Source organism: Electrona antarctica, assembly GCF_951216825.1.
Source record: "Electrona antarctica genome assembly, chromosome: 10".
In the NCBI taxonomy this organism is placed as follows: domain Eukaryota; kingdom Metazoa; phylum Chordata; class Actinopteri; order Myctophiformes; family Myctophidae; genus Electrona; species Electrona antarctica.
The window spans coordinates 36,990,083-37,013,219 of record NC_136791.1 but is presented as its reverse complement, the minus strand read 5'-3'; the positions used below and the strand labels follow the sequence as shown (position 1 = coordinate 37,013,219).

Genomic DNA, 23,137 nt, shown 5'->3' with positions numbered 1-23,137 from the left:
CAAGGTTGTCTTTATTTTTAAAACTATGAAACATTTCAAAGATTCCTTTTCAGGCAAATGTCCACCATAAGATGAACCTAAGTAGGTTTGAATGGGGTTTCTAGGTGTAAGTATGTAGGACTAGTAGCGTGACGACGAGTATAATAAACTGGAAGAAAAGTAACGAGTGTGTGTTCTGGTCCTGTTGATTGAGCAGAGCAGGACCTATAATCAACAGGACCAGAACACACCTGGGCTGGCTGCCAGGATCACATCCATCAATGGGGAGGCTGTCTGTGTCCTGTCATGGTTTCTCCTCTGTATTATCTGATTAACATCCACGATAACACTTAAAAGCACTAAAGACACCTTTGATGCACAGCACCATTCAAATGCTCTGTACATGATCCCAAGGCCCCATTTGAAAAGTGACACCAAGAAGAACAACTTACAACCTAAAAATCACTGAGAGCTCAGTGGCACCCTTGTTAAGATGACGTCCATGTGAGCCAGAGGTTGTGACTTCAAATCCAGCTGAGTTCCTCCTACTTTCACTTTGCAGCATGTTTTGGAGAATAACATCCAGAAGAGAACTGGAAAGAGATGAAAAGCCGAGGAGATTCTCAGAGAGCATGGTGGCACTCTGTGATAAGCTGCTGTCTATGTGAGCCACATGTCGTGGGTTCAAGCTCAGCCCATGGCCTCAGACGGCATACCATTTTTCATCATTTTTGAGGATTTGAAAAAAGACGAAAATCACTCTTGGCCTCGGACGGCATACTATAGCATGCTGTTTTTCATCATATTCCTTTTCAGGCAAACATGTCCACCGTAAGATGAACCTAAGTAGGTTTGAATGGGGTTTCTAGGTGTAAGTATGTAACCTTCAAGGTTTATAGGTCCTGCTCTGCTCAATCAACAGGACCAGAACACCGAAGCCGAGGAGATTCTCAGAGAGCATGGTGGAACTCTGTGATAAGCTGCTGTCTATGTGAGCCACAGGTCGTGGGTTCAAGCTCAGCCCATGGCCTCAGACGGCATACTATAGCATGCCGTATAAGTATGTAGGACTAGTAGAATGCCAAAGTTTGTGCTATTGCCATTGAGAATGCATTGGGCGTTTAAGTTAAATTACTCAGAAACGACAAAACATTTCAAAGTAAAAAGTTCCAGCATGTGTGCCCACAGTAAGCTGAATTATAAAGTGTGAATGGAGTTTCTAGGTGAAAGTGACTTTTTGACTTGCCATAGAGCTGCCATTGAGCCCATTATAAATGTCTCAAATTTGAAAGCACTATATTTCTAAAAGTATTAAACATTTCAAAGATTCCTTTTCAGGCAAACATGTCCACCGTAGGATGAACCTAAATAGGTTTGAATGGGGTTTCTAGGTGACGAGAAAGTGTGAAAATCACTCGAAACCATGGACCAAAATACGTTTAGGGATAAGATGGACCCCACAAGTCTTAATAGAGCAGGGGTGGGCAACTTTGGGCCACTATATTTCTACACTCACTCCACTACATGTGGAGTGCATATTGCATATTACTGTCATAGCAAAAATAGCCGACCTACAAGCTCAAAACACGTCGCACTGCATCGCGTTGAGATTGTAGATCTTCTATTTTCGCTATATTTGACTTGAAATCCTGAATTATTTTTTGCTATTTTTGAATTGGAATCCTGAAAATATATTTTTTTATTTATTTCAAATGCCTTTCAAATGGCCTTAATTATAGTTAACTTTATGAACCTTGGAATTGTAACAACTGAAATAAATAATATATCAGTATTCTGATATTAACCTGAGGGCCACATTAAGTGAAGGTGGGGGCCGCATGTGGCACCCGGGCTGCCAGTTTCCCATGTATAGCCTAGTATGTCGTTTTTCATGGATTTCGACGACAGTATGTTGTTTCTCATGGTTTGAGGACATACTATAGTATGTCAGTGGATGGACATCCGTGGCCCAGTAAAGGTATCATAAAAAAAGAAGTCTGCACTCTGGTGATGCTGAAAAAGCTCTGCTGTATTTTTATTGCGTCGTCAACGTTTCAATAAATTCAGATCTTCATCAGGACATACGTAGATGTCATATACATCAGCCACACACACCAAATGAACTGAAGCTTTGAACACACACACACACAGATATCAAACTGAACTGTTTTTGCTCATTCACTGAGTTGAATACAGACCTACAAAGGAGTACATTCTGTAAGTGACATTACATTTGAAGGGTTGACATTGTCAATATTTGTTTTTTGAATGAAGACCTAAACTGAATATGTTTTGCCATGCATTACTCATCCAGAGTGACTTCCCCAATGTCAGTTCAATGAATATGGAATACATTATGATCAACATCAACGACTTGTGTATTATTTCGCAGCAGTTTTCTTAACATTATTTATCTCCAAGTTCTGTAAAACTATGCATAACTATGCAACCTTAACATCAGTAATACTTACTGCCAGTAAGCCAATCAGGCAGGGTGGATGGGTGGTTCTTCTTATAACCTTGGTTGAGTCCATAATTCAGCGTCAAAGACATATAGGCCTGATCCTGCACTTTATCCTTTCACAAGCATTGTTAAAAAAATATATAGCATTCAAGTGTGTTTCTCAGTGTTGAATGTTCAGCTGTCAGCTGTCTGAGGGGAGCCAAAGGACTTATCCTCATCCTAGTTGTCATCATCATCTTCATCCAATAGGAATTCTCTGATCTCCTGTCTCATCTCAGACCTAGATAACCGAACACACAAGCAGAAAAAACAGGGCAATCAAACATGAGTGAATTTAAAAAAATAAAATTATGGAAAGGCCTTTTGCTGTTTTCAAGTTGTGATTTATTCATAGAAAAGGCCTAAACTTATATGTACGGTATTTAAGTATGGCAAGCTTGCTTGGTGCCTAAAAGCAATCCTAATTCTAATCAGGACAGAATTCTGCGACTGTCCAGTAAACAGCATACACTGCACAATGCATGTTGAGCAATAGCCTACGTTCATTAGTGTAGTCCTGAGTTTCCAGAAACATATGAAGAAGTCATATGGGTTCACATCACATCTACTGCCGAGCCAATCAAACAAAGATGAGGAAAATGAACCGGAACAGGAATCGGGTATGCCACCTTCTGGAAACCTGGGACTACACTACTACAGTTATGCAAAGAGCCATTTTGGAACGTGTTAAAACTAAATATCCCCCTCACCTGTTCTTCCTCTTTTGTCCCTCTGAGAGGATGTAATCAGGTAGATCCTCCACTGATGACTGTCAATGGAAGGGAAGAGAGAAATATTCAAATTTATCAGAGGCTTTTAAATGAGCAATAGATGAGGGGAGAAAACAACAGATCATAATAAATAAGGGGGTAGACTACTAGACAGACAGACAGATGTGACATATTTTAAATGATTCCACTGATCATCATACAAGCTGTGTTTCACCCACCATATCTTTGATGGTCAGGCGACAACTGTAACACAACAGGCTCTTCAGCTCCAGTGTTTGTGGGACCCTGGAATATAACAACAATTGGTCACCACTCACCAACAACTGCATTGGAATATGATATGCATAATGCATAGTACCTGATGAATCACTGATGAAAGCCTATAACCTAATTGTCTATTTTGACTATGTTTTTGTCTGTCCGTCCGTGAACAGCTAATGTTTTGCAATATTGGCCCGTTTGACGTGAAACTGTGCACACACACTTTTTTGAGGGGCACTAGCCGCTCCAACGTCTGGCTTTCGGAAATACGTCATATGGCTGCCAAGTCTATGGACTTTTTTTTAATGTTTGTTAGAGCACTTTAAACAAACAGAGTAGCAGCCAAGTCTAGAAAGCCAAGGCTCTGAGGTGAACAATTTCTAGTTTATAATATAAACATTTATACACAGTATGAAAAAAATATAATCTCATAGCCAAGGAAGAAATGCCACTCTTTTCACATTGGCCAATTATAGCGTCACCAGGAAGCCAATTTTTTTGCACCATTCATCATCATATGGTGAATTACCACTCAAATGCTATCAGAATTGCAGTGCACACAATGTCGCTACAGGAGATTATGCTCATTGCACACTGATAATACCGTTTCATACAGGATATTTACTTGTCAGAGGAGCAACACGTTCCACTTCCATCTCCTGTCCCTCCACAGCTCTGTCTTCCTTTCTCCTCCTGGGATGAACAGCACTGACCTGAGGGAGCACAGATGCCTGGATTTACATTACAAGGAAACCACAAACAACACTGGGGAAAGAGATTCCAAGCACTTAAAAAATAAATTAAAAAATAATACTACGACTAAGAATGCTCCTTGAAACGAACTGTTAATATTTATTAACCTATGCAAATCGGGAGAGCATCAGTGTCATTTTCAATATTTGGGTTGGCTCTTCAAAAATAGCAGATCCATAAGCTGTCTCACGCACGCATACACGCACACGCATACAGACCTGCTGTTGACAACAGCAGTTACTTGTCAGTTGTTGTGTCAAAGTACCATCATCGCATCTGTGCTTAAATTATTTTTTTGTGTCCTACTGTTTACACTTGGTCAAAAAATGTATGGTTGTTTGATTGGACTGGATCTTTTTCTTTTTTTTCCTTGTTGCTATTGTTGTTTTTGTATGTCTGTACTCAATAATTATTGTTTTTTTTTTAATATATTGTTTTAATAATGACGATAACTGTGGGGGGAGGGATGGGGTGAGGGAGAAAATGAAAAAAGAATGGTATGTTCAAACTGAACTTAAATTGTTGAAACCCGCTACCAATAAACATATATTTAAAAAAAAAAAAGTACCATCATCGGTAAAAGAGGTAGAAGGCCCTAACAATTCTGCATCTACGAGTGAGTGAACACTAATGACTTAGCAAAGTCTTAGCCCATACAAAGATGTGGGACATGTAAACGGTATGAGGTTGTAGGGGAAGGGGTCCTACCTGTGGTCAGTGTTGGGCTTCCAATGTTGGAGCCTCCAGAAGTGTGTTTCTTTTGCGAGAGTTGCTCTGAGATCAGAGTAGCCTGGACGGCTGAGGCATCCTCTGCAGAGTTGGAGGGATAGAGACAGGAAAGATAAGGACATGGACAGAAAAAAGGGACAGTTACTTGGAATTCATTACAACTGTTCACAGGACTGCCTTGTACATAATATTAACTTAGTTCTATACCAGCAGCAGTGTCCAAGGTGCACATACAGAGCAGGCATTTATCAGCGACGTCCACAGCAAGGGATTTCTGAGCGGGGCACACTGTCTGAAGTTTATCACCAGTCCTAGAGGACACAAAGATCCACCAGACATATACAATATTTTAAATTGCATTTAATACCAGTTGGATCTAGCAGCTCATTGGCAGGTGGAGACACAGCAGCCGCATGCCACTCTGGTGCCATGCCAAGAGAGAGGTGTGTGTGTGTGTGTGTGTGTGTGTGTGTGTGTGTGTGTGTGTGTGTGTGTGTGTGTGTGTGTGTGTGTGTGTGTGTGGGTGGGGGGGGGGGGGGTGGAATAATTTGCATCGTGTGTGCAAACATCTGCACCAGAACTGGTACATGCAATGAGAGATACTGTGAAACACAAACTTTTAAAATGTACTTGTGCTGTGTGCCAAATCCCAGTCAAGTAATCCAGGAGTTTTGTACAAACCTGTAGATGGTGCTGACAGTCGAAGGAAAATCTGCCTGAAGTTTAGTGACAAAACTCTCCGTAAGACGCTGGATGCTGGCCTTGTCTGGCATCTTTGGTGGAAGACACAAACCAGTTAGTGCGGTCCGGGGACCCCCAGGAGATTTCATTGAATGTTCTGATGAATTGAATATGAAGGGTCCCAATGGAAACCAGCCATGGGTCTAGGTCGTTACACAATCCAATGTTCCTCCAAATGTTAACATCAATTTTCAGGTGAACAATAGAATATCTGAAAACGGTGCAACTGAGGAAATTGGAAATATACACTAAGAGCATTGAGGATGAATGATGTAGAAATAACATTTCTGAAGAGGGAGTCTACCTGGCTGAAACATGTCAATCAAGTGAGTGTTATGGCAGTGAAGCATGGAAAGATGCTGAACTGAAATATTTATAAGTATTGCATAATGTATCAAATCATGTATAAATGTAAAAATTCACTGGGTCTGTATTTAGCTGAGAAAATGTACAAACAAGGGGAAAACAGAGAGGACGTTCTTGACACTTGAATTTGTAAAAAGATGACTGACCTTAGTGTCCAGGCTGGGTATAAAGAAGAAGGGAACTTTAAACATGTAGTTGTAGAAGGAGATTTCTTTGGCTGAATAGTCCCTCATCGGCCTCACTGTTACCGTGTCATTGTACCTATGGTCTGAGAAACCCTGTTGACAGACATGTTACAAAATAATTATCTCTAGTCTGTGATTTTTTAACATCCTTGTATGTTGCCCATCACATACTGTATATTATAATAAATATATACCGGTATTTATTAAAAATAAATAAATTAATAAAAATCACTCACCGCATCCATTCCCAACTGTGCTCCTCTTCCCAATGCTATACTAGCAAGCAATTTTACAGCCTGTCTGGTACAGTTATCTCCTACCATCAGTTTGGTGTAGCCTTCACTTCGAGCTGTATGGACCAGTAGATGTCGTCTACAGGGGACACATTAGCCATTAACTTTTCTCATTAACAACATCTTGTTTTCTATTTACAGTATAATCCATTCACACTTTGCATACAGTATGTTGGCGACCCCAAGTGGCAGCCAGAGGTAAACGTTTTGATACTCTCATTACTGGTCACTAGTACCAGGTCACTGAAGTTCATTGCCGATTTACAACATTTTAATCAGGGCAATGGGCTGATCTTATATGTTTCTTACATGATTTTAGATTGATAAAACTATTTAAATCATCCTTGCATGGTGCACAATTAACAGTTCACTTCAAGGGAAAAGGCACGCTCAACTAAAACAGTCTTTTAAAGATTCAGGCGTGTGCTGGGTGCAGATTCGAAGGGAACATGTAGAAAGAGAATAAAATCCGCACTCAGTTGTAGTAAGAGTCTTATTTAATAATGTAGAGGATCCGCAGCAGCAGTCAGACCAGATAAACGCGTTTCGGCGCGCAGGCCTTCGTCAGTGTCAGAATTTTCCATTTTTTCTGACACTGATGAAGGCCTGCGTGCCGAAACTGAGACTGCAGATTTTAGTCTCTTTCTGCAGATTTAACAGTTTTTGAAGGGAAGACCTCCCAACACTCGACTTAATAATAACAACAGGTGCGTCTGCAACAAAGCAGCAGACTGCAGACACGTAGAGAAGGAGGGAGACCCGCACACTGTCACTTGCTGGTTCAAGAGCTTTTTTTATTGTCAAAATGCAACGTTTCAGACCTTCCTCAGAGGTCTCCCTTCTTCTCTGCATAAATAACCTGGTATATGTCCAGGTTATTTATGCTATCAGCACAGTAGGAAATGTATGAATGTTTGAAATAACCGAAATGGCATGTTTTAGAAACATTAATTGCAGGACAGACTCCTTGCTTGTGTCCCCTACACTCCCATGCAGTCTCTTAATCTTTTCCCCCCGAGTTTTTCTGAAGCAGTGTGTTTCTTTTGGTCAATACAGAATTATCTGATGGACAGTTACACAAGATTGTGGAGGTTTGTTAACACAGGTCTGTGAGGTTGAAATTACTTCAAAATACATATCCTGCAGCTACTTCCACTTTATTTTATGTTAGTAACAGTATAAATACTACATTACGGTTGTTTATAGTGGAACAAGTGAACACAACACAATATTTGACTATTTTGTGGTCGGTGACACTACAATAGGTTTTGTGTTCTGCCCGTGTTTGCATGGATCAGAACATGTGTGTGCATGCGTGAACATGTGGTTTGGGCATGTGTGTGTGTGTGTGTGTGTGTGTGTGTGTGTGTGTGTGTGTGTGTGTGTGTGTGTGTGTGTGTGTGTGTGTGTGTGTGTGTGTGTGTGTGTGTGTGTGTGTGTGTGTGCACGTGCGAGAGAGACCTGAGTGTGTACAGAAGGTCTTCTTTGGCGGTCAATGTCTTCACTGAGGAAAACAGTCTCTGCAAAGCCTGGGTACTAGACTCATCAGGTCTACCCTCCTGGATGCTGAGCTGTGAAAGGTCAGTTTGTTTCTCTGGGCTGACATGCTTCTTGTGACTGTTGCTAATGAAGTGGTCTACAGCAGCTTTGTAGCCGTCTGCTGGTTGGTCTGGGGCAGAGGAACCTGGTTCCAGGACTGAACTGGGAAGATTAAAAACCTGACGGGAGAAAATAGGACGATTAGTCAGATTCTATCCATCCATTCCATTCAACGGGTTATTTGGTTATTTACTTCATTACAAGAAAACCCTGAGGAAAGAGGATTAAAACTCTGCTCCCGTCTTGCACACTAGGACCAAACAATAAAATCCCCACGAGCAGCTGAGCATTGCTTAGAAATGTTGTCAGAATGTTGTTTTCTTATATTATATATTAACGCTTATTTTCTTTAGCATTTCTAAGGTCAGACAGACAGACAGACAGACAGACAGACACTAGTATGAAAACAATATTTGAAAATGTGTTTAGTGAAAGCAGACCTGTTCCAGAGGTACAATGTGGTAGGGGAAACCGGTGGCTTTGAAAACAGCCTGCAAATCAGCTGTGGTCCTCTGTCTCTCCTCTGCAGACAGCCCAAGAGCACCACCCTCTGGAAGTATAATGCATGGTCAGGTGATTATGTGAGGTTGCGCAACATCAGATTTCCAATGGATGTTTACAGTAGCATTTTAGATTATTTAACAACATAAACCCTAGCATCCCTAATCCCTATTCTGGAGTAAACATTCACATTCACAAAATAGTGAATGTGAATTGTACACATTTTCAGTGCGCAACCGACGCACACAGAAAGTAAAACAAGCCCTTTACCTCGCTTCAGAGGAAAGGTTTCTGAGACTCCTGTTCATTCTGTTCAGTTTTGACTGCATGTTATACCGTCTCTGGTTTTGTGCTCTCGGTTGTCATCTGCTTGTAAAACAAAGTAATCAATGTGGTATATCTTTCCATATTCACGATCTTTGGAAGCTCCGTTTGGAACCTCTATATTTATGCTCCTACGCTTTAGCTCCAAGATGAGGTTCCGTGTCAGGATATCCCGGCACTGGTCCCTGCACAGGTCGAGCTGGGTCGAGCCAGTCCACAAACAGTGGCGGCACAGTATCAAACGGTACACTTTTCAAAAAGTAAAAGGTATCAGAACCGAGATACTGTACAGTTGATAAACTTAAGTCTGGCACTTAACATTTTTAGTCCGGCGTCAAACAATCGCTTACAAAGCGGTTGTTTTTCAGCCAGTACCATGTTTTCCCAATGCAATCTTACGGAAGCAGTACTGTGCATGCGAACGGTGGTTGACTCCACTACATTCTTATTTAAAGCCTGATTTAAGCAGTTGTTTGACGCTCAGACTAAAAATTTTAAGTGCCAGACCTAAGTTTATCAACTGTATCTCGGTTCTGACACCTTTCGTTTTTGGAAAGAGTACTGTTTGATACTGTTTCGCCACTGTGGACAGGCTCGACCCAGCTAGACCCCATTTCGACCTGTGCAGGGATATCCTGACACGGATCCTCATCTCGGAGCTAAAGCGTAGCTGCGTAGATATAGAGGTTCCAAACGGAGCTATATCTTTGGTATAAGTTCCCACAGCGACATCCCAGGTTAGCTAAATACCCGGACCATGAACATAATATCTAAATATAAAGTGGGTGAATTCAGTCAGAGCTATACAGTAAATGTATAATAAACTATGTAATGTCAAATTACCATCAATAAAGACAATCCCAGGTATGAACCTCAACTTCTTGTGAGCATTTAGACTCAAACCCTGCAAAAGATACATGAATGTAATTTGTAGTAAACAGAATCAAGTGAGGGGGCGCTCTTATCATCATACATCAGCCAATCAAATCATCACATTCTGTGCTACAAACACACACACACAAGGCTGTGCATAGGCGTTAGGCGCCCTCAAAAAACAATCACCCTTGTGTGAAGTGCGCCCACTGACGTCGTACGTCAACTTTTAGTGCCCTAAACAAACATTAAAGTCCTTAGATTTCACTGGCAACAGATTTACATCAGACTTGGCTGCCATATGACGTAATCTTCAAAAGCCATGCATTGGAGGGGCTAGCGCCCCTCAAAAAAAGAGTAAGCCAAAATATTGAATATTCTTCAGCAGTGGAAACTCTCTACTTTATTAAATGATTTTGTAATATGCACTGATCACCATTTATGACACCACCATTAAGAAATGTATACTTTATTTGTCTATTATCCCAATTTCATCCAATCAGCCAATTCTTTATGCTCCTTTTTGAGTGGTGTAAACCACTCCTACAACTGGCTTTGTTAGTTTACGTGTCTGTCCGTACCAAATAAAATGAGCATGGTTGCTATGGTCACCCAGTTCACACGGGTGTGATTTCATTACATCAGACATTACGTCAGACCACAGCTGATCAGTCTATATAAGACCTTACACCACTCAGTTCACACGGGTGTGATTTTTGTTTAATGACTTCTAATTTCACTTGTTTATCCTCTATGAGTTCCTGAAGAGAGGGGAATTTTAGATTCCAACCTGAAATTGTATTTTCCGTTTACTAAAGAGCTGGAGAGACCCCTTGTTACTGAACAAAAACTCAATGATTCAGAATATAGATTATGGAGCTTAAAAAATAACTTTTTGTTTTTACAAAAATAATTTAATAATAATAACTTACAGGACCTTTAATACTAAACAGTAATGCATTGACCCCTACAGAGAGTATGTGATCACCGGTTTCAAGGATTTACTTTATTTCAGCTTAGCGACAACATCTCGATCTCAACGGATCTTCGTCAGTATAATATGCTAAAATATTGAGTTAGCTGATTGATTTTATGATTCATAGTTTTTTTATTTATCCCACTATTATTAGTGCTGTACCCGTTGTCAGAGGGTACTATGTCAATACAGGTAGACAGGCAGGCATACTGTACCTCTTGAACTTGATAGAGCATGGAACAGGAAGAAGGACCTCCAGACACAGCCAATAGCACCTAGAAGTCAGGGTGAAAAACAGTCAGTAGATAGGAAATATGATTAGTATCTACAAGCGTTTCGGTGTGTAGCCTTCGTCAGTGTTGTATGATATCATACCACGCTGACAAAGGCTACACACTGAAACACGTACGTTGTGATCTCTGCTCTGCAGCATACCATGCCAATGATTAAATAATGAAAGACAGTTCCGTGAGTGCTGGTATTCTCTTTTTAAAAAGTTACTTTCCCGACCATGCACCCGGTAAAAATGCTCAGAGAGATTGAGACAAATTGTAGTCATGCATGCTTAGTTGATTTACATTAGTAGTTATTTCACAAGTGATGAGGGGACTGGGCAAAACATTCTATGTTCATATTTAAACTATGGTTGAAGACATTGATCATTGAGCAGGCAAAAATGAAAACATATGAGCACACAGGGAACCTACCTTCTCTCCAGGGAAAATGATTCTGTTCTTGCCAAGCATGGCCCTGAATTTATGCGTGAAGTACTCCTTGAAACAGCCCCTAATAACATAAAATAACATATTATTATAAAAAGGGTGATGTTTAATACAAAGATTTCATAGAATATGGCTCCTTCATTGTGGTATCTTGTTAAATTTGTTAATACTTTTTATTGGAAAAATATTTATAAAACCAACAGAGAGACTTATCCACTTTCTTCTTCTTTTTTTGTCAAATAAGCATTTATTAAGAACAGGTTACATTTTCCAAAAATAGCAGTTCTACAAGCTTAGCATTGTGAGCTTGTAGATCAGTAAGTATAAAATAGGGCATTCATTTATGAAAAAACATAAACCTAAATCTATAGATAGTAGAAACACCATCTCTGCCCTACTTCCTTCAATCATTGTACAGGCCCCAGAGCTTCTTACTCAAAGTCTTACCTGCAGAAGGCATCTCCTGCCCTGATGACAAGAGCTGCTGTGTTTTCTTTGCATTTGACGCATATCTTGACAACACTGCAAAAAGACAGAATGTAAGCCATCAGGGAACCAAGGAGACTCACTCATGTGCGATTGTGCGTTTTATTTTCAACTTTGTCTTTGGGGTTTTTAACATGCAAATCTGTAACAAAATATTAAAATAAAAGATGCAGTTGAAAAATGAAAGGACACCAACAAGCCCAACACCACATAGTCTGGGGGTTCTAATCCACTGTGGTGCATGTTCAGGAAAGGGAAGCCAGGCGGGGAGGGTGATCCTACAGGCCGAGGTGTCACCCCCATCAAGCAGGGGGTGTTGGCAGGAGGATTAAAGGCCTATTCATAGTCTAGATTTTCGGTGGTGAGGTGACCACCGCTCCGGTGGTGAGCTGACCATAACGTTGAGCGGTGGTGAGTAAAAACAGAGAGAAGGGCTGGAGCGGTGGTGGTGGTTTGCTCTTCACCGCGGCTTGTGGCGTCATGTTGTAGTTCGGTGGTCACCTAACCACCAAAAAGGCTCATACATAGTCTGGATTTTCGGGATTTAACGTTATTTCAGCTCCGGTGGTCAGCTCACCACGGGAGCGGTGGTCACCTCACCACCGAAAATCCAGACTATGAATGAGCCTTTAGGACAGTCACGGAGGTTCTACAAACGTCCTCCTGGTGGGGGCTCATCACTGGTAGGTGAGCTAGTAGGATACAACAGCAGTGACAACACACAAATATGTGGGGAGGAAGTGCAAACTTACCCCGGAACCTCTCGCACTTCCATCTGACCACTGTATTCTTCATCCACATCACACATTCTGCAATCTGACTGAGTTTAGTGGAAATCCATAGTGACATAGAGATACAAAATATATTATAAGAAGGACTGTTGTGACAATTTCCTGTTAGTTTATGGACACCCGAACTCTTATAGAAGGTAAAGAAGCTACCAATAAGTCAAGCAATCACTGTCCTTTTAAAAGTCCAGTCCACAACTATGCAAGTTGCAGACCCGGGGTGCCTTTGGGGATAATTGTTACAACTAGTAGATGCACTGTGAATTGTGGTGGACTGGGCGTTATGGGGAGTGGAATCTTTCACACATAATATACACAAAGTGTGTAATGGATTCGTAGGGACCTATAGAAGTACACATACAGACATAAGACTACTGAAACAGCTACTAAGCTAGTGTGTGAATTGATGAATTAAACAAGGTGGACCCTCTTGTAAACAAGTGTAATGCTTTATTGGGTCGTCCACTCACAGTTAACAGTCTTTGTATTGAGTTGTGCTTGAATTGTACTGTAATTCTGCAAACTGTTTTATATTTCAATCAATCAATGTGACTGTGACCAAGCATTATCCATGGCAAACTTATTTGCAGTTTTGGCTGCTTCTTTAATGTGTATTTTGTGTATTCCTGAAACAAGGTGGAACAATACGCCGGAACAAGTGAACACGTCAGGGTATTAAGAGAGCAAAGTTCTGACAACAATCTTCATCATCATAACATTGCCGTGGCTGTTAAACAAGCAACAGCATCACAAATCTTGAATGGTTCTTTTGATAATTTATATAGTGATCGGATATTGAAAACACCCAGTAATGTGTCCCGTACTCTCATCCGTTACGCTAGTTTAAAAGTTAAATGCCACCTACCTTTTCAATTTGATGCAATATATGAATAATATGTGATAATCTTCTTACAAACAAAACGTGGTTACACCTTAGAGTATATTACACGTCCCTTTTTGATGGCGTCACGTACTACAAGTGACGTCAATTTGTGTCCGGTAGGTAGATTCTACAAAACTACAAAATTGCATGCATTGCAAGATTACATAGCGCTAGCAATATTACATAAAACACACATCACACGTGTCTAAGAAATAAAAATGTGAAGTATCATCATCCAACTGTTTCGGGATTCATTCTGCTGTCCCGTTAAAAATAACTTCAATGCCCAGAAAGCACCTCGCGTGTGGCTTTGTTGCAGCTCCCGTTTGTTTTGGGAGTGGAGTAACGGGGCTACCCAAAAGCCACTAATCTGACAACTGAATGCACCACACTGAACCATGTGTGCAGTGTCTGGCATAATTTTATATATCAGGACATTTTTGGAGCACCTCGTTGCACTCTCAAACGACTCCCGTTTCCAATGTTTACTTCTCCGGCGTGTCCTCCTTTACAGCCAACCTACAGAGATGTGCAGACATTTATGTCAGATAATGTGTTGTCGTTCTTCACCTTTGAACAACCGTATATTTATTATTATACGACAGAATCTGCCGCAACTTCTGAGCTGATAATGACGCACTAGGCGAGCGAGCGGTAGATAGGTACAGGGTTATACTTCAGTAATATAGGTGCCTTGTTTCCTTTTCGGCAACACAAAAGCAGACCCGCCGCATCGTAGGGCTCCATGATGGCGATGTTCCGGAGCTTTGTCTCGGCTAGCGCCCAGCAGCTCCGACAGCAGCAGCCGAGCAGCGGGGCCGCGTCGTCGGCAGCAGCCCCCCCGGCGGCGGAGAGCGTCGAGAGCCAGTTCTCCTGCCCCATCTGCCTGGAGGTGTACCACAAACCCGTCAGCATCCACAGCTGTGCACACACGTACGGGCGACACTGACACACACATCTACTGTTCATGTAACTCTTGACAGTTCATGTAAAATAAAAGGCAGGGTCCCATTTGGTCTTACAAAATAATACATTTGTACACTACAGTTACAAACTGATACATTAACAGGATTTTTTTGTTTTAAATATTATTATTATTTTGCAGTGCACGGTAGTACTGGTGCGTTTAGAGTTGAGTTTCTGGTTTTCTAGTCTGGTGTGTGAGTTTAGTCTAACAACAAGGATGGTGCAATTTGTAGACTATTATTTCAGATCAAATAAAGGTAACATTCGATTGTAGAATGTATAGATCTTTGCAGTGCCATCACAATGAATTCAGCCACTGACTTGTTTTTGGCTTTGAAGAAGGGATAAAAAATATGAGAAGCTTGGTTTGAGTAGAAGTGTAGCCTATCTATTTTATTTTTTATTTTTGTTTACATGTCCATAAACAATAAACATCCCATAACCAAAATGCAATGAGCCTTGGCACTGGACTCATTAAGAAAATAACTTTTTGCAGAGTTTACCATTGTGCAACCTACACTGTCCTGATTAAAAAAATCACACCTGTGTGAACTGAGCGGTGCAACTATACATTTATTGTTATAGTTACTGTACTGTGCCCTGTACTGTATTGTAGTGTACTGTATCTGTACTGTACTTTGATTATCTTTGGAAAATAAATTTGAGTGGCTTACCACTCAAATTGCGGTCTTCAGTGGAAAGGCGCAAATTCAAAGAAAAGAGGGCGCTGTGTTTCCTTTATTTTTTGACAATGGGTTCTCAGATTGCCTGCAAAGAGACATCCTTGCTGTTGTCCTCCGACTAATGTTTCCCCATCACCACCCTTAGGGCAGTATTATGCGTGTCTTAAGTACCAGGTCTTATTACTTAACTTAAGACCTGAAGGCGTGGTCAATGCTGTTTGGCCACTCAGAATAGCCAAATGGCATTGATCACGCCTCCAGGTCTTAAGTTAAGTAATAAGACCTGGTACTTAAGACACGCATAATACTGCCCAATGTGTCCTGTGTCTGCATGGTCTTGTATAAATAAAGAAAACCTGCCCACCCAGATATTATGCCGTTGTGTGTCGAATTTGTAGTCAGTGGGTGCCCGTGGGGCCCTTTGGGTACTGGCCTACTTGGAACGATGCAAGTTGGAAATGCATGCCCCACCCAGATATTATGTGTTGGAGCCTCTATACAGCAGTGCCTGTTGGGTACTGGCCTACTTGGAACAATGCAAGTTGGAAATGCATGCCCCACCCAGATATTATGAGTTGGAGCCTCTACAGCGGTGCCCGTTGGGCACTGGCGGCCTACATGGAACGATGAAAGTTGGAAAGGAATGCCCTACCCAGATATTATGTCCGTGTCCCTTTTATGCCCATATATGGAGTTCTTTGTCAGGCATACCAAATATGGAGTATATGCAGACGTCAGAATGATGGGCAGGGGCCCTGTCCTAAACCCGGGCAGAGGCCTTTTTGGGGTGGATCTGGACAACTGTGGGTCCGACCAACTCGACACCGGGCATTGCACCCCCTGCGGTGGTGTGGCACACGTGTTCTCGAGTTACGTGGATTACACACAGACAGACGTACAGACAGACATACAGAGACTTGGTGCATTTATAGATATGCCCAACGGGAATTGTTCCCAAAATCGACCTAGGTAACTATAGATATGCATACAATCAATGTGCATGTGCGTATTTATCCTTCGCGTATCTCTAAAACTGCCCAACTGATCGACTTCAAACTCGGCACATGTATTACAGACAGAGTACTAATGTCATCCATACAGCTAGGCTCACATGAGATTGTGACATACCAAAACACCATCCAGTGTTCACTGTTCACCCTCCAGTGTTCATATTTCACTGTTTTCTCTGTTTTCACTCTTTCTTCTCCTTCCTCAGATTCTGTGGGGAGTGTCTGCAGCCATGTCTTCAGGTGACCTCCCCTCTTTGTCCTCTCTGTCGAGTGCCCTTCGACCCCAAGAAGGTAGACAGGTCATCCAGTATCGAAAAACAGCTGACCTCACACAAAGCCCCCTGTCGGGGGTGTAGCAAAAAGGTATTTATTTTACACACACACATACAGTACATCATTATAAACTCAGACATTCTTTGTCATAACGTGTGACATATGAATTTTAATCTGTTGAGTTATTGGATCGTGGACCATCTCCTCGGACAATGGGAGAGCCACACTGAAAGTGATTTTCTCTCGCTCACTTTCTGTCCCTTAATTCTAATTTGGTCTTTGTCTGTTTCGTTCTCTTTGTGTAGGTTGCTCTGGTGAAGATGAGGTCTCACATTGCTTCCTGTTCTAAGGTTCAGGAGCAGATGGCCAACTGTCCCAAGTTTGTTCCTGTTGTACCCACATCACAACCCATCCCTAGGTACACACACACACACACACACCCACACCCACCACACACACACACACACACACACACACACACACACACACACACACACACACACACACACACACACACACACACACACACACACACACACACACACACAGATGTTAGAGTGGCTTGGGAGACTGCAACACTGGAATATTATATATTATATTATCAGTGGATCATGCAAAAAGTAGAAATGCTCAATTAGCACTTCAAAGCTTGTGTTTAACCATGATGTTCTTGCCTCTGCAGCAATATCCCAAACCGATCAACATTTGCGTGCCCATTCTGTGGGTCCAGAAACTTAGACCAGCAGGAATTGGTGAAACACTGTATGGACAACCACCGTAATGACGCTAATAAAGTGGTAAGACTAAATGCTGTATATGACATGATAAAAGGACCAGAAATGTATTAAAGTCAGATGTTTGTGCTGGAGCCAGTCACTACTATTTTGCTTTCACAGTTCAGAAGCATAGAAGAGAAAAATTCACAGAGCGAATAGAAACAGTCCCACTGATGCCACGAGAGGCACAATCTCCTGTATGAGATCACTTGTGTTTTTGCTTCTTATTTAGATGTAGAGCAAGGTGTGTTTTTTAGACAGATGCTAGTTTGATGTCTACCTGCTATGTAACACTTGTTTTCTCTATTTATATAATTTAATGTATTTACTTCAATCTTGCTCTGCATGATAGTGTCTAATTTGTTACTGTCTAAATGTAATTGCAGTCAGGTCATACACAGTATGTTTTAAAAAGATTCACCAACCGTGTGTGTGTGTGTGTGTGTGTGTGTGTGTGTGTGTGTGTGTGTGTGTGTGTGTGTGTGTGTGTGTGTGTGTGTGTGTGTGCGTGTGCGTGTGCGTGTGCGTGTCAGGTATGCCCTGTGTGCTCAGCGATGCCATGGGGAGACCTCAGCTATAAGAGTTCCAACTTCCTCCAGCACCTCCTCCACAGACATAAGTTCTCCTATGACACCTTTGTGGTGAGTGGAGTGTATGTACTGTGTACACTATGCATGTACAGTATGCAGGCTAGTGCCTTGTTGTGTAAAACAATTATGACTTTCTATATTTAAGTTATATCTGCCCTGTGCAATTTCTGTTGTTGAAGCCTACAAGGCACACAGAAATGTACATTTTCTGTTCCAATCTTTACTGAATTTTGCAACCTTAGAAATTAAATAGAAAAATAAGGTACAGGTGAAATGTAAATGTGGATGGAATTCCCTTATAACCTCTGCATTTGTCCATGGTTTGACTAACGGCCGAGCTACACCGGGCGATTTTGTGCGCGTTTACCCATATGCGCACACACGCTTTTAGGTCCAGTCCTATTTTAAGTGCGCGTACGCGGGGCTCGCATGTGTGCGTAAACGCGCGCGAAAAGCCTGGTGTAGCCCGGCCGTAATACTTGGTTTGCATGTGGTGTTGCTTTTGTATTTACAGGATTATAGTATTGATGAGGAAGCAGCCCTGCAGGCAGCTCTGGCACTTTCCCTGGCTGAAAACTGACAGCATTGTCAGTCCTTCCTACTGTACATCCTCCGGCCATCATACTAGTACTCCCCCCTGCTCACCGCCATCTTTGTTTCCCTCGTGGCTCTTCCTGTAAGGCTTTCTTTAATTGCCCCAACCATCTCCTGCTGACAAACACACCGCATCCCAGCGTTGAATTTGCCATGTCCTGACATCATCCATATAGAGCAGTCGCTCTCAAACCCCCAGTTTGCATTACGACTCTATAGTGTGTAGCATTAGGCTACGGATTATGAACCAAATGGAGGCTCTATGGGAGTACCGAAGTCCTTTCCTTTTTTTAATTAAGATATTCTTTGGGCTTTTTATGCCTTTATTTTGATAGGACAGTAGACTGACAGAAGAGGGGAGAGAGAGATGGGGAGCAAAGGTCGCCGGGATCGTGATTTGAGCCCGCGACACACTGTCAGGCTGGATTAGCAGCCTGTTAATTAGCATAATGTTACTTATCTGGTGGCAGCAACATTTGATGCTTCATATCCATATGAGTCAAACCTCCGTGCTCATTTCTTTATTTTTGGAACACAGTTCTTTTTTGACACGATATTAAACAAGTCTATGGGAATTCAGAATGGGGGGAAAATATGTGACCCAGGTAGGATGCTTATATAACGTCAGACTTCAGTGCTCTATTTCATTCTATTTGTACACTGACTCTCAGAGTTACAGACCTATAACAGACCAGTTCCTGAGGAATCAATCCATGTGGGAAAATTAAGGATCCTGAAAATGAATGAACATTCTAATGGGGTTTTCTCTCTCTCTTCCAATAATGTTAAAGGCATAGCTGTGTGTGTTTGTTTAAAAAAAGGGGTTGGTTCATAAATTATAAAAGTTGGCTGGCGTGGCCATTATGGCTTTATGTTGGTCCTAAGATATAAAAAGGGAAGCATATTTCATCTTTTTTATGTATGTTTTATTTCATAGTTATTTTCTTAGTATGATTAAAAATCTGAAAGGCAGAGCGTAAAGCAGAGATACTGGAGGCGGTCAAAGGTGGGATTTGAGCCGATAGGCCAGCTGTATGACGATCTAGATGTGGAAGTACTGCTCAAACATTGATGGACACTGTCTCAAATTTCTCTCAATATCGTCTGTGTTAGACTGTCACGATAGGAGGTCGGGGAGAAAGGTAGCACCACATTTAACCTGCTACACACAAGTGCACTAATGATGGCACAGCATTAATGTGTTGTGTTTCACAGTTTGAACAAACAATAGGAGTGTGTGTATATGTATGTGTTTGACAGTTTTGACATTGAATGTTCACGGGACACAGTGAAGAGAACGCAAACCTGAACAATGTTTGCAACTGCTGTATATAACACATTATATTTTAACTAATTTGGAAGGGGAAAGTGTGATTTCTTTCCCCCATCACCGTGCAAGTGAGCTCTGGAGTCTGGACACATTGGACAACATTGTTTCTGTGTTATGATGTGAGAGTTTCACATGTCCTCATAACAGAAAGATTTAGGATTTAGGTCAGAAATCGACATTTAAGAAATACATTTAATTGTGTATGGACGTTACCATTACCTTCTCTTTGCTGTGACTTGTCCTGACCCAAACCATACCTTGATATGTGGGTGTACGTGTTACTTTTACCTACAATCTTTCTTGGACATAATTTGTTATGAGTTTCAGTATAATGAGTACCTGATGGCACCAGTGGACAGGACACTCAGTTGCAGTAGGCGCTAGCTTTTCTTTTTCTTTTCTTTGTTCGTTTCTCCCCAATTTAGCCATTAAACCAATTTCCCCCATATTTTTTATAGCCCCCGTCACTCAACCCTATACTGTTGGTCTTCTTGGGGATGGTGAAGACTACCACATGTCCTCTTATACACATGGAGTCGCCTGCTGCGTCTTTTAACCTGACAGAAGTTTCACCGGGAGGATGTAACACGTGGAGGAACATGCTATCACTCAGTTCTGCTCCCTACTGAACAGGCTACTAACCTGCAGGAGTCACTAATGCTGCGGCGGAGATCACCTTCCTCTGGCGACTTTCCAAACACAGCCAATTATGTTCATTGGAGTGCCGGGGGAATCGAGGATACACAAAAAAAGTTCAAATGACCAGAAGGTGTGAACACCGAACAGATGATAGTTGGACATGATATCCACACCAGCTGCCAGTAATGGTATATAATAACAAAACCAACACCACTACAAATGGTAGCCTATCAACCAGTAATAGACAATAACATGTCATCCACAGAAAGAATAGCAGCCTCTTTTCTATGCTTGTCAGTACCTGCACTTGCCAGTTTATTTTCTACAAAACCTTGCTCTAGATATTAGATACTAAAATCAAATCAAACTTCTGGGTTGAGTTTTAACCTCCACTCTACTGCTTCCCCAGATCCTATTACAAGAACTATTTTTATGATGCATCTGTCAAGATAAGAAACAGAAGAAAAGAAAAGAATATATTTATATTTTTGGAAAACGTTTTTCCATATTGTGCACAGATATCAAAATAGTTCTGGTGTGTGTATGTGTGGGTTCCTTTGTGTGTGTACATTTAAAGTACTGTTAAAAATCTGCATAATATGCACTGTGGTTTAAAATGTCTTGTACACTAGTATAACTTGGTATGACCACTAGAGGGCAATGCTGTCTAAGACATGTAGCGCATACAGACTAGACTAGAGCATGTTCCATAATAAATCCATCAATGGCATCAACAAACAAAATGTAGCAGAGAGTTCATTGATGTGGCTTATTAGACTTGTCATGAATAGTGTTTGTTATCTATTCAATTTCTAAAAGCTCTAAATTCAGGAGTTTGAGGGCACACCAGACCCATACCTAGACTTCACTTAACCATCCTTATAATGTCTAAAATGACAATTTGTTACCTTGCACCTAAACTTTGATCTCTATCCTAATACCGAAAATTTCGTTTTTTTTTCTTCTCCCCCCTAATTTCTTTTATCCCACAACTTTTGTAACCCATTTTTAATTTTCACCCAGTGTCAATTACTAATCATGTAATCCTGGGCGATATACTCCCTCTGCCAACCTGGGGAGAGCAATGGATTGACCTCATGCTTCCTTCAATGCATGAGGAGTCCAAGCCCCTTCTTGGGGAGAGTTTCCCCGGTTGGACGTAGTGCGTGGAACACGCTATTCCAACCAGTTCCTTTCCCCTCCATCAGATGCCCCGGCTGACATGGGGAAGGCAGTTTAGAGACCATGATTACTGCATGTTTTTTGTGAGGGTACCGGCCTAGGGGACACAGGGGGAACATGCAAACTCCACACAGAAAGGCCCTTTTGCCCACAATAACAGAAAATACACTGGCAGAGAGAGCCCTAGGGACTCTGCATACCCATGTGGGATTTAAGTGGTTAACATCACACCTGACCTGATATGCTCAGCTCTTATAGGGCAATGAATAAATGGTGCATTTATATATTTATCCAAGGCGCTTTACAGAGATTGTGCAACACATTCACCTATTCACACACACATTCACCCACCGATGCCGGAGGAAACCATGCAAGGCAGCAAGGCACCAACCTGCACATCGGGAGCAATTAGGGGTTTCAGAGTCTTGCTCAAGGACACTTCGACACTAACTCTGGGGGAGCCCGGGTTCTTTATATAATATTTATAGTCTTATATTTCAAATAATAATGAAATAAATAAAAATAAGAATATTTCACAGTAGATGAAAGCATAATAGTGACCATTGTGTGTAAAAAGCGTACTTTGAAAATAAATTCAATGCAAATGTTGAACTATTGCAGTCTAGAAGTCATTTGGTACAACATTTCTTGCGACAAAAAAATTGTTTTCTCCTAGGAATAGACTATGTGACAACCAGGAATAGTCTGTTGACCACCGGAGAGACGGCCCGGGTGACAGCCGGAATGTAGACGGCACCTGGGAGCACTATGGGTTGGTGCCCCAGCCTGTGTCTTCCGTGAGGAGGAATCCCAACAAATCCACGGTGAGGCCTTTAGGAGGGCCATTCAAGCCGCAAGTGGAGCCTGTAGCACGACCGTTGCCCAGGTGGAGCCTGCAGAACCATTGCGGCTCAAGAATCCACCACTCCTGAATGAAGAGTCTGGTGCTGGGAGTCTGGTGCAACGCATAGGTCCTGGACCTGGTGAGACCTAGGAGGGGCCAGGACAGGAGTCAACCCACAGAGCCTATAGTTCTTCCACTCACCAGATTCCGGCAGAGTAGTTCAGGAGCGGCGGATTGTGTGGCCCTGGTCTTTCCCTTATGGGACTGATCGTGGGTAGTAAGTTGGGACTTGATTACCCCGGCTGGGTCACCTGAGTGACGGGTATGATGTTGCGAGACCCAAAACCCTGATGACCTTGCGATACACCACTGAGGAATGAGGATACGTCCCAGGTGCATTTTCTGTTCTTAGAGATTCACTTGAATTTCATGTTTTTGAAACCGGAGAACAGAAAAAAAAAGGCCCTAAACATAGATGTTCTGCACATTCCAGTATCACAGGGTAGGGTGGGGTGTTAGACCTATAGATGTTTAACTACCTGTGCCTACCTACACGT

General features: G+C 41.8%; 2 protein-coding genes across 5 annotated transcripts; one reads left to right on the top strand and one right to left on the bottom strand.

The window, feature by feature from the left end:
• Positions 1-1,987: 1,987 nt before the first annotated feature.
• On the bottom strand, positions 1,988-13,796 carry ctu2 (cytosolic thiouridylase subunit 2 homolog (S. pombe)). Of its 3 annotated transcripts, none has more exons than XM_079513156.1 (17): positions 13,676-13,796; positions 12,775-12,842; positions 11,984-12,058; positions 11,522-11,600; positions 11,030-11,089; positions 9,809-9,869; positions 8,581-8,690; positions 8,003-8,259; positions 6,485-6,620; positions 6,210-6,341; positions 5,638-5,729; positions 5,164-5,267; positions 4,936-5,037; positions 4,100-4,187; positions 3,432-3,498; positions 3,193-3,251; positions 1,988-2,723 (listed from the first exon to the last, which is right to left on the bottom strand). In XM_079513156.1, exons 2-17 carry the CDS (start codon positions 12,828-12,830, stop codon positions 2,663-2,665), a joined length of 1,539 nt encoding a protein of 512 aa, XP_079369282.1. In that variant the 5' UTR covers positions 12,831-12,842; positions 13,676-13,796; the 3' UTR covers positions 1,988-2,662. The 3 variants fall into 3 exon arrangements, with proteins under 3 accessions (XP_079369282.1, XP_079369284.1, XP_079369283.1); XM_079513158.1 differs by having other exon boundaries at positions 12,775-12,831; positions 13,676-13,781; XM_079513157.1 differs by having other exon boundaries at positions 12,775-12,838; positions 13,676-13,771.
• Positions 13,797-14,049: 253 nt separating this feature from the next.
• Positions 14,050-21,249, top strand: rnf166 (ring finger protein 166). 2 transcript variants are annotated; one of them, XM_079513160.1, is made up of 7 exons: positions 14,050-14,626; positions 16,559-16,715; positions 16,931-17,043; positions 17,308-17,422; positions 17,935-18,042; positions 18,506-18,594; positions 20,374-21,249. In XM_079513160.1, exons 1-6 carry the CDS (start codon positions 14,439-14,441, stop codon positions 18,569-18,571), a joined length of 747 nt encoding a protein of 248 aa, XP_079369286.1. In that variant the 5' UTR covers positions 14,050-14,438; the 3' UTR covers positions 18,572-18,594; positions 20,374-21,249. The 2 variants fall into 2 exon arrangements, with proteins under 2 accessions (XP_079369286.1, XP_079369285.1); XM_079513159.1 differs by having other exon boundaries at positions 18,506-21,249.
• The last annotated feature ends 1,888 nt before the right edge of the window (positions 21,250-23,137 follow it).

Bases quoted from the DNA above. Each gene is read 5' to 3' on its own strand.
- ctu2 (XM_079513156.1), bottom strand. From the start codon at position 12,830: ATGTGTGATGTGGATGAAGAATACAGTGGTCAGATGGAAGTGCGAGAG. The intron at 8,691-9,808 runs GTAATTTGACAT...TTATACTTCCAG, and splicing joins TGGGATTGTCTTTATTGATG to AGGGTGGTGCTCTTGGGCTG. The intron at 3,252-3,431 runs GTGGGTGAAACA...TTCCATTGACAG, and splicing joins GCCTGACCATCAAAGATATG to TCATCAGTGGAGGATCTACC.
- rnf166 (XM_079513160.1), top strand. From the start codon at position 14,439: ATGATGGCGATGTTCCGGAGCTTTGTCTCGGCTAGCGCCCAGCAGCTC. The intron at 14,627-16,558 runs GTACGGGCGACA...CTCCTTCCTCAG, and splicing joins ATCCACAGCTGTGCACACAC to ATTCTGTGGGGAGTGTCTGC. The intron at 17,044-17,307 runs GTACACACACAC...TTGCCTCTGCAG, and splicing joins ACATCACAACCCATCCCTAG to CAATATCCCAAACCGATCAA.